The sequence below is a fragment of the Hemicordylus capensis genome, chromosome 6 (genome assembly GCF_027244095.1).
Source record: "Hemicordylus capensis ecotype Gifberg chromosome 6, rHemCap1.1.pri, whole genome shotgun sequence".
Taxonomy (NCBI): Eukaryota; Metazoa; Chordata; class Lepidosauria; order Squamata; family Cordylidae; genus Hemicordylus; species Hemicordylus capensis.
Window position 1 is genome coordinate 1271922 of NC_069662.1, and position 12834 is coordinate 1284755.

Consider the following 12834-nt stretch of genomic DNA (forward strand, 5'->3'; position numbering starts at 1 on the left):
TCTCCAAGCGTGCACCATCTGAACGGAGTGTGCGCAGGTGTACAGACCTGCAGGCCACACACCGGACTGCACCCGCCGGCAACACCCTCACCTGTGCACGGCCCCCTGCGCACGGAGATGTTGTCCAGCGCCACATCCAGGTAGGGGCTGCTTCCCCGGACAGTCTCAAAAATGACCTGTGTGGGGAGGAGGAGGAGGAGGAGGAGGAGGAGGGCCAGTCAGTCCGGGACCCACCACACGAACTGGCGGGGGTCTGCTGCAAAGTCTGCCCCCTCCCTTGCCCCCCCGCCCACTGCCCGGCCAGGCATCATCAGGCGTGTTGGAGACCCAGCTCCAGATGGCATCGGCCTTTTGCACCAGGCACCCTCATGACCACTAGAGGCATTGGGAGCAGAGACAGAGAGTTCGGGTCTCCTTCTCCGTCCTGTCTATCTCTGCCTCTAGGACCCCTCCATGGGTGACTTCCTCCTCCTCCCTCCCTCCCAGAATGCTTCACTCTCTCTCTGAGCACCATGCTTCCATAGGTCTCTCTTTGACCAACATGTAGCCAGAAGTTAGATGTAGGTCTTCTCCTATCACCATGGACTTCAGAATAAAGTAGCTCAGTTTAACCTTACATGGATCTCCATCATGCTTATCATTTACAAGCTGTTGCCTCTGAGACCCTGTTAACTTCTGCTGTCATGGGAGTGGGTGAGCTCCCGAAATACTCTGCTCTATAAGCAATCACCCCCACCACGGAGAAGCACAAATGCTTGGAAGCCAGGAGCCTGTGCCCTTGGCCTGGCCACTCCCAGGCCTGCCGCGTGGGCAGCATGTTTGGCGAGAGGCCCGCTTCACTCCCAGATCCTCTCCAGATCCTTTCCTCCTCCTCCTCCTCCTCCTCCTCCTCCTCCTCCTCCTCCTCCTCCTCCTCACTCGCCTTGCTTGGCTGGGGTCCACCGTACGGCACCGACACAGAACCCAGGAGCCACTCTGGGCTCTGCACCCCAGTCCGAGTCCAGAGCAGGATGGCCGCCCCGGAAGGCCCCTCCATGAGGACCCGAAGCTGCGTCTGGACCTCCACGATGCCGAACATATAGTAGTAGAACTCCACGCAGGCGTCGGTGTCTGTGCAGAAGGCCCGGCTGGACAGGCGCATGGACTGGCCCGGTTTCAGGGAACCCCCTTCAGCGTAGATGTAGTAGCCCTCTGGGGGGAGAGAGAGAAAGAGAGAGACCCCTGAGAAAGAGGAGACCGAGAAGCAGCAGCAGCAGCACGCATGTGCGCACGCGCGCACACACACACACACACACACACGGTTGACTTATACCTGGTAGGTTCCTTATTTCTTTCCTTCTTAGTTCTTAGCTTTTTACTAATAACTTAATTTGAAACTTTTTAAAATTTGTAATGTTAAATGTGGTTTTAGCTTGGTCCATTGTTTAATTTTTATTGTTCTATTGGATCTATTTTATTCGTGCTACGGGCCATCCCGAGCAGTAGTGTACTGAAGGGGCAGTGTATAAATATTCTAAATAAACAAACAGACACACTCCCCAAAGGATGCTTCTATAGAAAGAGGAGATTGCAGAGCTGGAAACGATCCAGAAAAAGGCCACTGGATGGACCAGGAAGCTGAAGCGTCTTCCCTACTAGGAAGGGTGGAAGCAGCTAGGGCTCTTTCCTTCGGAACAAGAACCAACAGGTTTTGTTTTTCTGTAGAGCCTCAAGCTCTTCAGAAAAACAAAACCTTCCTTGAGGTAACTTAGTAAGAGTCCAGGTTTTGCAACATTGCAATGTTGCACTATCCTGAACACAGACAATTATTTGGAATGGAAAACCTGATTGAGGCTTGCACTGAAAGCAGAAGGACTCAAGAAAGTAACTGAGGAGGACCCCCCTGCAGAAGAAACTACAGCTGCTGAGAAAACTGCTAGAGATAAATGGCTGCTCAAGGATGCAAAAGCTGGAGCTTTGATCGCAGCTTCTGTGAGTAAAAATTACCTTTACACCATCTGTGATCTTGAGACCTCAAGGGAAATGCTAAGCAAGCTAGATTCCTTGCATATGAAAAAGGGGTGGCATACACCTATAACTTGAGAAAGAAAATGCAGGATCTCCAGTATAAAGATGGGGACTGTTTTGCCACATATGTGGGATTGCTGGAAGATTTCTTTTTTCAATTTAAAGCTGCAGGGGAGGAATTTACAGAGAGTCAGAAGCTAGAAGTTCTGTTCCTAAGCATGCCCCCCAGCTATAGCAATATAATCGGCCAATTAGAAGCCCACAACACTAAGTTTTGAGAAAGCAGTGGAAACGATATCTTCTGAGGCAAACAGAAGAAAAATTTTGAACTCTCGCTATGAAGATGAAGATGAATTGGCAAGCAACTTGGCTCTTAAAGCAACAATTGGCAATTCCAAAGGAAACCCAAGGTGGGGAGGGAATGTTGCAAAAGAAAACCACATAGGGCCCCCACATTTGCATACAAAGAGGTCTGGCTTCGTTGCCAAGGAAACTCAGTTCAGAGAGAGAGGTCACATGACCGCCAGCAGGGAGACTGCTCCTGAAATGAGGCCAACTGGGACTAATGCCTTTAAATGTTTTCTGTGTAACCAATTTGGCCACAAGGTGGTGAACTGTCCCAAGAATCAGACAAAGAAAACTGACTTTACAGAAAGATATTCAAATAAAATTTTTAATGTTTGCCTGATGCAAAGCGATGAAAAGTTTATCCTGGACACAGGTTCCACCGTCCATATTTCAAATAATTTAGGTTTCTATACTGAACTGTTTGATATTCCTGAAGAGAATGTTCATTTGGGCAATAATACTACAATTAAAGCCAAGAAGAAAGGTGAAGGAATTTTGTATTGCAAGTTATTGGATGGATCAATTAGTGAGTTTTTTGTGAGAGATGTTTTGTATATCCCTGACTTCTCAAGTTCCTTGCTTTCAATATCCAAGCTAGAGAAACAAAGCTGTGAACTGTATATTAAAAATGGACAATGTGTTGTTACCCAGAATGGAGAAGTTTGCTTTGTAGGCTCTAAATGCAAAGGCCTATGCAGTGTGTAGGAGCAACCTGTATCAAAGACAGACAGAGAAAGACCAGCCCGGTCTAAACCTGAGGCATACCAGCCTAATGAAGTGAACCTTGCTAAGTCATGCCTGCATGAAAACTGCTTGCACCTGTGGCATAGACGCCTAGGACACAGGAGCTATGAGTCAATCCAGAACATGAAGAAAAAGGGATTAGCTAATGGCATTGATTTTGTACCATGTAACGTTGTGACTAACTGTGTTTGTTGTCTTGAGTCCAAAGCAGTTAACAAGCCATTTCCTAAGCGGAGTGAAAGGAAGACCGGAAGACCCCTGGAGCTGATCCACAGCGATATATCTGGACAACTACCAGCAACCATAGATAATCAAAAATATTTCTTAACAATCACAGATGATTTCTCACGATATTTAGCTGAGTTTCTACTAAAGGAGAAATCACAGATACTCGAGAAACTCCAGGACTACGTGGCCATGGCAAGCAACAAATTTGGGTGGAAGCCAAAGATCCTGCGCACAGACAATGGAGGAGAGTATATGTCCAGCGCCACACAGCAGTTCGGGATCAACGTATGCGTAAGGTGGAGAAAGTGGAGAGGCCCCTGGGAAGGACCCAGGGAAGGCGGCCTCAGCAGCCCAGGGGCCCACAGAAGGCAGCTTCGAGTGTGCCCAACATGCCCCATCTGGCCATCTGCTCTCTCCTTCTTGGCACGTCCCAGTGAAAAATGGGCAGAGATGGCCGGGAGGGAGGTGAGGACAGTCTGGCCACTGACTGTCTTGCCAGGCCTTGCAGGGGGCAGTTTATCTACCTGCCTGTTTCTCAGGAAAGAGGAGGAGGAACAGGAACCTGGTGTGCTGGAAGAAAAGACCACACCCCAGCCTGACCTTGGGGATGGGGTCATAGCTAGGGACACAGGAAGCGGCCATATCCTGAGTCAGACCATTGGTCTATCTGGCTCAGTATTGTCTACACAGACTGGCAGCAGTTTCTCCCAGGTGGCAGGCAGGAGTCTCTCTCAGCCCTCTCTTGGAGATGCTGCCAGGAAGGGAACTTGGAACCTTCTGCTCTTCCCAGAGCGGCTCCATCCCCTGAGGGGAATATCTTACAGTACTCAAATTATGTAGTCTCCCATCCAAATGCAAAGCAGGGTGGATCCTGCTTAGCACAGGGGACAGTTCACGCTTGCCACCACCAGACCAGCTCTCTTCCCCTAGACCAGCTCAGTGACAGAGAATTTTGCATGCAGAAGGTCCCAAGTTCCCTCCCTGACAGCCTCTCCAGACAGGGCTGAGAGAGACTCCTGCCTGAAACCCTGGAGAAGCTGCTGCCAGTCAGTGCAGACGATTCTGAGCTTGAGGGACCAAGGGTCTGACTCAGTAGATGGCAGCTCCCTGTGTTCCTAAGCCAGGGTCCCCAAGCTTGGGCCCCAGATGTGGTTGGATTACATCTCTCCTCATTCTGAAGGCCATTGTGGCCAGAGATGACAGGAACGGTAGTCCAGGAACATCTGAGGAGGAGGCTTGGGAACCCCTGAGCCAAGAGGTGGGGGTGGGGTGGGGGGACGGGGGGGTTCTCAGCCCTGACCCAGCCCTCAGCTCCTTACCTCCATGGGGATAATCCCCCGGGGGCCCAGTCTCTTCTGTGGGGGTGGTTTGGTTCGTCCGGGTCCAAGAGGCATCGTTGTCCTCAGGCTGGACCCAGCCGCAGAAGGGATCCTTGTTGTTGTTGAAGTCACACTGGGCGAAGATCTCTGAGGCAGCGGGAGGCAACGGCGGTGAGGCTGGGGCAGCCAGGGGCCCCCTCCTCCCTCCTCTTCTTCCGCCTGGGCGGCTTCACCGTCCTTCTCCTGCCCCCCACCCACCCACCCACCGAGGCCCAGAGGACACGTTACCTTCACACGGTGAGATCCGGACACTGTCTATGGCCAGACCAGGCTTCCCCCGGTAAATGCCTTCGATGACAAACTAGAGAGGGGAAACCCAGGAAGACCATCAAGGAGCCATCAATCTGACAGCAGCCCTGTTCACACCACGGCCGGAATCACCCAGGTTTAATGTGGGTTACCAGCATTAGCATGAGTGTGTGAATTACCACGCCCAGGTGAGAAAGCCGGGCCCTAAGCCACCCTGGTATGCCTTCCCACATCCACTTCTGCGTTGGTCACCCACACGAAACCCAGATAATAGCCGTGGTGTGAGCAAGCCTAGCCTTGTGATGCAGTGAGGTACACGCGGACAGTTCTGCCCCTTGCTACGGAAGGCTGCGCCCCTTTTACCTGGATCTCGGCTGTCCCGGTGTAATTAACGGCTCCCGGATTCCAGCGAGGTCCATGCTCCCCATGGAAGCTGAGCAAAGGGGACCCTGCTTCTGCTCCTATTTACACAGACACGGGGAGAGAAATGGGCAGCCTCTTCAGGGATCCAGGCAGCCTCCAGGGCCAAGCACAGCTGCCCAGGAACCTCCGCAGGATTGAGCCCCCCACCCCCACCCCCACCCCATCCTGTTTTCCTCTTTCCAGGCCCCAGCGGGTGGGGGCTTACCTGGTGGGGCTGCATACACTTTCAGGGCTGTGTCATTCGAGACTCCGTGGAGGGTGTAGTGAAAGCTTAGGGAGAGGCAGCCCCCCGGGGAGTGGTACCGGGGGCTCTTCAGGAGGGCTGCCCCACTGCTCTCAGGAGCCAGAGAATCCAGCAACATGTAGGCACCAACTGCAAAGGCGTTTGGAAAGGTCAGTCCCTGCTTTGGACGGCGTTTGGGGAAACCCTTGCTCAGGTGGAATCTGCACCTGGGAGTGTGGGTGGGGGGCGGCATTTAGCTATCCAAAGTGGGTCCATCTGGGCCAGCACGTCCTGCTGCTTATAGTGGCCAGCCACAGGCCTGCAAGAAGCCCCCAGGCCGGTCAGGGAAGCAGCGCCCGCCTCCCACCTGCCCTCTCTGGAGCTCTCCAGACTAGCTGCTCAACAGCAGCAAAATGCCTCCGTTCAGGCAAGTCGCATTCGAAACATAAACAGCAAGGGGAGCAGAGTCTTGCGGAAACTAACAACCTGAAAAAACAGCAACTTCCCTACGCCAGATATACAACGTCCTAGCTCTCTACCGCAGCGATTAAATGCGAGACAAGGCATGGGCGATGTGAACGGCACCCGGCTGCCCGGGTAGGGACTGCGGTGTCACCACACAGGGAGTGTGGAAGCCCCCTTCCGAGATCCGCGGTGACCCCATTGCAGGGTCTAGTCTGGAAAGGGCCTCTGCCCATCCAAAATAAAGTCATCCTACACAGGGTGCTCTGAAGGCCCAGCCCCACTGCTCCTGGAAATGGGAGCATCCTGACCCGCTCGCCCCACTCTGGAAATGCATTCAGTCTGGACTCACATCCGGGTCTGGAGAAGTCGTCCTCTGGTCCCACGCCAGGCTGGTCCCCGGATCCGACCCACTGCTCCCACTGGGTGTCTCCCTCCGGAGGGTTCTCCCACTGACAGAGATCGTCCAGGGTGTCAAAATTGCACCCGGCCACGCAGGCTGCAGGGGGAGAAGCAGGAAGGCCGCCTCGTTCACACGGTGATGGGGAGGAGCAGAGGCTCTGCCATTACAGCCCAGGTTCTGCTGGTGCCCTCCCTGCCCCCTCCCAGCTTACGTGAGCAAGGCCCGACCCTGACAGAGATGGTATCCAAGGCCAGGCCAATTTCCGAAGTCTCCACCCGGGTGGCTGAGAAAACAACCTGCACAGAGAGAGGCGAGGGAAAATTAGGGACGAGACGGTCATTAGGGACAGGGTGGTGGAGTGTGTGTGTTGGGGGGGGGGTTTGCTGGAGGAGCCATGAAAAAATATCAGCATGGTGAGCAAAATTACTCAGAGTAGTCCCAGTGAAACTAAAAGGATGAGTTAAGCATTGCTTAGCTCAGGGGTTCCCAGCTAGTGGCCCTGCAGATGTTGCTGGACTACAACTCCCATCATCCTCAGCCACAACAAATTGTAGCTGGGGTGATGGGAGTTGTAGTCCAGAAACATCTGGAGGGCCACTGGTTGGGACCCCTGGCCTAACTTGTCCTTTTGATTTCAATGGGACTACTTTGAGTCATTCTCTTCATGTTAAATGACCAGAGCATCACATCTGGATAGGGCGGGAGTTTTCTTTTTGCGTCTTCTTTGAGTGCAAGTTTATACTGCAGGGTATTAAAGTCTCAAAATGTATGAACAGTTTCAAATCAGCATGGGGACTGATGGAGCTCCCATTGGTGGAGGTGGGGCAGTTAGTGCACTTTCAGTCAGCATGAACTTTGCAAGAGCTCAGGTGCCTCTTATAACAAAGCAGAGCTCTCTGCAGAAGCTCAACTCCTCTGCATGTGAAGACAGGCTTCACAGAGCTGAGCTCATCAGTCAGTCCAGAGCTCAGTCATTTCCCAGGTGAGTTCATTCAAACAGGGAAGCAAAGATGTGCAAGGGCTGGGTTCGTAGCTCAAATGAGAGAGAAGAACTGGGAATTAATTAACATAAAGAAGATAAGCTTTGTCAGAACTGAGATTCAACAGCTCTTGTAAGAAGCCCAGCTTTTAACAGTTAAGCTAAGCTTGGCAAGAGATGAGCTGCCAAATTCTAGTGAAGTCAGATGAACTTTGCAAGAGATCAGTTGCATGCTAAAAAATGTAGAACTTGCAAATAGAACAGGAGACGGGGTTAGCAAAAAGGGGAGCCCCAAATCCTCCTCCTGGGTGTACACATCGCGCAAAACCATGTAGGGGGGGCCTGCACTGCAGACGTGTCTTCAGCTTCTCCCCAGCCACCAACTTGCCTTAAACGGGCGCTGAACCGGGTTCTGGACAGTCACAGCTCCAAGCAGCCAGGCGGAACTCTGCAGTCCCCTTCGGCTCCACAAGGTGGTGGTGTTCCCTGAAGGATCCTGGACGTTCACTCCCAGCTGGTCCTCCTCTTCTAGACCGTACAAATAATACAGAAACTCCACGCACACCTCAGACGTGGCGGGGTTCAGATCTGGGCTTTGCAGCTGCACCGCTCCTCTTGCCTCCGGGTAGATGTAGGATCCTCCTGGAGCCGGACAAGAAGTCGCCCTTTTTTAAAATGCAGGACTGCTCATGGGAGCAGCGGTCATCAACCAGGCAGGGGGAACACTGGTGCTGCACCCCTGAGTAGCGGGGAGGCTGGCTTTGTGGCGCAAGCGCTGGCTCTTTGCTGCTACTGCTACCGCTACTAATTAATTGATTAATTAATATTTACTTTCTGCTTTTCAACAGACATTCTCAAAGCGGATTAGATCGCAAAAACCAAAAAGTAAATAAGATATAATCTGCTAAATAAAATAAATGAATAGGATGGTTCCCTGACCCCAAAGGGGTCACAGTCTAAAACGAACCATAAGGTGGACACCAGCAATGGCCACTGACTGGAGCGATGCTGAGCTGGAGCTGCAGAGGGCCAGTTGCTCTCTCCCTGCGCAATGTCAGAGGAAGCAAAGTCTCTCCTGTCTGCTTTCTCCCCATAAGAGAGACTTTTGCATCCCCCTGACTTATCCTGCCTCACCCATCTTTTCCCTGCTCAGCTGCCTCTGGCCTGAGAGCAGGCTGGGCCCTCCCTTGGGGGGGGGCTTGGCCAAACGTCTTACTCCGTTCAGGATGCCCTCCGGGGGGGCCGGGGCTCTCCCCGGGCTTTTGCCCTTCGCCTCGGAGCCACTCGGCGCCGTCATCCTTCGGCTGGATCCAGTCACAGAACGGGCTTTCCGGGTCGTCAAAGTCGCAGCTGGTGAGGGTGGCTAAGCGAAGTGGAGCAGAGGGGGGCAGAGCTTAGAAACCCCTCTGTGTGCCTGCCAAGGCTGGTTCCTGGGTGGGGATAGAGGGGTCCCCACCAGCTGCCCCCAAGAGCCGGCCCTCCACAGCCATGCGGAGATCTTTCTCAAGGCCTGCCGGGGTCTCCCTCTTGGATCTATTTCATCCGTCCCATTATTTCAATCAGACACGGATCCCTGCAGGTCTGAAGCTGCTCCCACGCCCAGGGCCCAGCTTGGGGCCTCTTTCACTTCAGGGGTCAGGCTACTCCCGGGCAGTCGCCAGGTCTGCCCCCAGCAATCCCCACGATTCCAAACGGGCTCCCCAAACCACAGGCTGCTGCTTCCGGGTGGTGGTTTGTTCCAGGGGCCCCCAACCTGGACCATTGTTAGACTGCAACCCCCATCACCCCCCTGGCCACAACATCTGGGGACCGGTGGCTGGGAACTCCTGCTCTGTGGGCGGCAGACAAGGACGCAAAGAAGCCGTGCCAGCCTCCTCTCGGGACACCCAGGAGGGGCAGGCGAGGGGGGAAGAGGCCTGATGCCCAGCCAAGGTGCGTCACTCACACTGCGTGGCAAAGGGGCTCCGCCGTGACTCCACGCCCAGGAGGTGGCTTGTCCTGAAACAGGAGAAGAGAGAAGAGCTACCCCTGCGGCTTGTGTCCAGAGCCCTGGAGGGCTCAGGTGCCCTTGGCATTGGCGGGGAGGAGAACCCAGCTTCATGCGGCTTTTGCCCAAGCCACCAGCACCTGGGGCGCCTGCTCAGAGACGTTGGCTGCTTCGGCACATGGCTGGAGGGCTCTGGAGTTCCCCAGTTGGGGCATCTCTGACCCTCAGCCTGGGGAGTGGTGCGCCCCTAAGAAACCCACTCCGTTGCCTTTAGGCAGAAGGTGCCAATGGCCTCTTCGATGGGACTTCATTTTCTTCTGGGGTGGAGGATGCAGGCCCTCCTCCGGCCACTAGATCACACCACCCACGTTGTCTTCTGAGGGCTGTTTACCTTGTGCACCTGCCCCCCCCCCCACCGCTTGCTATAGGAACATCAGGAGTCTCACTTTGATCCTCCCTTCTGCTCTCTGCCTCACAAGCGACTCTTTTGCCTTACTTCGGAAGGCAGATCCAAGTCGCTGCTGGATTGTATAGTTTCAAGAAAACGCCAAGCGGGGGTGCCCGGCTGTGGTTGGACTACAACTCCCGTCGTCCCCAGCCAGAAGGGCCTTTGAGGATGAGGGGAGTTGTAGCCCAACAACAACATCTGGGCAGCCAAGCGGGAGAACCCCTCGCCTCCAAGGTAGGGCTGAGAGAGACTCCTGCCTGCAACCTTGGAGAAGCCGCTGCCAGTCTGTGAAGACAATACTGAGCTAGATAGACCAATGGTCTGACTCAGTATATGGCAGTTTCCTCTCTTCCTAATGCCTTCTAGGGGTGTGCATTTTGGAATTTTCTTGTTTCGGTTTGTATCCAAATCGAAACATCCCCGTTTTGTTTTGTACCCAAATTTTCTGAATCTGAATCAGCCCTGTTTTGTTTTGTAGCCAAATTTTCTGAATCTGAATCCGAATCGATTTGGATTTTTAAAAAGGTTCTCAGGGCAAAAAGAGTGGGTGGTGGTGGTAGTGTCCAATGGGTGGAAGCTACCACCCAAATTTCAAAGGAATTAGGCAAAGGGCAGATTTTTTTTGGTGATTTTTTTTTTAAGTTTACACATCTTTAAGAATTTTCCCATAGGGAATAGTGGGGATTCCAGCAAATGTATCGCTTCAAATCAAGGGGAAAGGGATGACCCCGAGCAGAGTGTGGCGGGTGGTAGTGCCCAATGGGGGCAAGGAAACTTCCAGAATTATTTCAAAGGAATTGGGCAAAGGGCTGATCTTTTGTGATTTGTTGAAGTTTACGTGTCTTTAAGATTTCTCCCATGGGGAATAATGGAGGTTTCAGCAGCCCCATAATTCCACTTGGGGGGCACTGGGGTGCCCAGAGCGAGCGGTTGTGTAGTGCACATAAGGTGCCAACCACCCCCACACCCACAAGCCTGTGGGGTACTGGGTTTTGTTGTTTCTGAGGTGTTCATTGTAGATTCTCTGGTAGCATATGAGATTTTCAGTGAAAAACAAGAATCCACTCTCATATGCTACCAGAGAATCTACACTCAGAACACCACAGAAACAACAGAACCCCATGGATTAGCAACTCTTCCCCTGGCCAATGTGGGGTCAGTAACGAGTGGGAAGAAGCAAAAGAGCCAATGGGGAACAAGGAGGGAATTGCCAGCAGGTCAGCCCATGATTTATGTCACTGATCAGAAGGCTGGAAGGGTGGGAAATTCAAAGAGATGTCAAACACAAAATGGAGACTGACTCAGAGATCACCACAAAATGGAGGTCCGAAACAACCAAACGTTTTGTAGCCGAACGTTTTGGGGCGTTTTGTTTTGTATACAAAACTTTTGGATCTGGAAAATGGGTGTTTTGTTTTGTCTACAAAACACCCGAAACAGGCTGTTTGGGGTACAAAACATTTTGTATCCGAAACGTTTCGCACATCCCTAACGCCTTCTTCCGCCCTCTGCCTTAAGAGTCACGGCTGCTGCTCTGGGTATTTCCCGCCCTCCGGTCCCCTCACACAGCTGGTGGCTCTGTGCATCATCCAGCCTGAAGAGGAGTTCTGGAGGTCTCCAAGGAGATCTTGCTCTCAGTCGGTCCTAATAAGCAACGTGCACTGCCCGGCTTGGATACTGGGATTGTCTCTGCACCCAGAGTGAGGCTGCGGGATTTTCTCCTCCAGCAGGGGGACCAGAGGGGCCCATCTCCCAAATGTGCTGGGCTGGAAGGGGTGGGTGGGGCAGGTGCACTATTTGGCCTTCCAGCTGTGGTTGGACTACAATCCCCATCATCCCCAGCCAAAGTGGCCAATAGTCAGGGATGATGGGAGCTGTAGTCCAACCACAGCCGGAGGGCTGAAGTGGTGCAGTCCTTTTTGGGAGGCGAAAGGAGTCTACAGAGGAGGCATGGGGAGGGCCTTCCCAGATGGGAAGGGTGAGGAAAGAAGCCCACTTTCCTCCTGCTTTTGAACCATGCTGGCTGTGAATGGGGCTGGGTGTTTAAAGAGGGCCGAAGGGGCGACTGACCCACGCCAAGTGATCGGAGAGTCACTTCCTGTATGCTCTGCTGTCAATGCGGCATTGGTGAGCAGTTGACTTTTTAACCTTTCAAAGGGTGTGCACAAAAGGAAGGAAGGAAGGAAGGAAGGAAGGAAGGAAGGACATGGACCTGGCACCTCGGTCAACTCATGACACCGACCTCAAGTATGATGAGGCTGAATTCTCCCCCACCCTCGCCCCACCCCGCGGCTGACCTTTGGAGCCATTTCCTACCCTCCCGGCCTGTTTGGTGTTCTGTGCCCAAAGTCCAAGCCAGGAGCAACGTCAGTGGGAATTTGGCGTGGGGTGTGGGCATGGCCATTATCTCCTGCAAGGAGCCCATTGGGATGAAGACACACCAGCCATAAAGAAATTATGCAGCTATAAAGTCGCCAGGCTGGTTAAGGGTGTGTGTATGTGGGGAGGGGGGGGATAAAAACATAGCCCTTGGCTCTTTTAGAGGAGAGGGAGGTTACAAGCCAGGCTGCTCCTAGGGAGGGAAAGTCATGAAGTTCAGCGGGAAGGTGGTGTGGGCCAGGGGTGGCCCACGGCATCGGGGCGCCTGAGTTGAGGTGTCGAATGCTGCCTTGCCCCTCCCCCCGGCCCTTGTGGGGCCAGCCCCCTTCCCAAACCGACCCTTGCAAGCGGAGCAAGCAGGGGTGTGAGGGGCTGGGAAGGAGGGCCGGTGGCCAGTAGCCGCCGCTGCCTCCTCCGCTTGCGCTGCTGTCAAGGTGTGCGAGGAGAGGCCCCCCAGGCTCCTTGCAGACGTTGCCGGGGTCAATCCGGGGTCCCAAGGAGCTGTCGTCCTGCTGGCGCCCCAGGCACCTGCCCTCGGAGGTGGCTGCTTCACCTTGCCCCATGCAAGGGCCACC

General features: G+C 53.6%; 1 protein-coding gene across 1 annotated transcript in view; it reads right to left on the reverse strand.

The window, feature by feature from the left end:
* The window catches only part of ZAN (zonadhesin), a 49643-nt gene extending 40708 nt beyond the window's left edge, over positions 1-8935 (reverse strand). Inside the window, exons 1-11 of the mRNA XM_053260859.1 lie at positions 8902-8935; positions 8662-8808; positions 7834-8087; positions 6678-6762; positions 6416-6562; positions 5584-5751; positions 5319-5416; positions 4935-5007; positions 4647-4793; positions 923-1191; positions 92-176 (exon numbers count right to left, since the gene is read on the reverse strand). Coding sequence (XP_053116834.1) covers positions 92-176; positions 923-1191; positions 4647-4793; positions 4935-5007; positions 5319-5416; positions 5584-5751; positions 6416-6562; positions 6678-6762; positions 7834-8087; positions 8662-8808; positions 8902-8935 — 1507 coding nt within the window. The remainder of the gene's footprint in view (positions 1-91; positions 177-922; positions 1192-4646; positions 4794-4934; positions 5008-5318; positions 5417-5583; positions 5752-6415; positions 6563-6677; positions 6763-7833; positions 8088-8661; positions 8809-8901) is intronic.
* Between the last annotated feature and the right edge of the window lie 3899 nt (positions 8936-12834).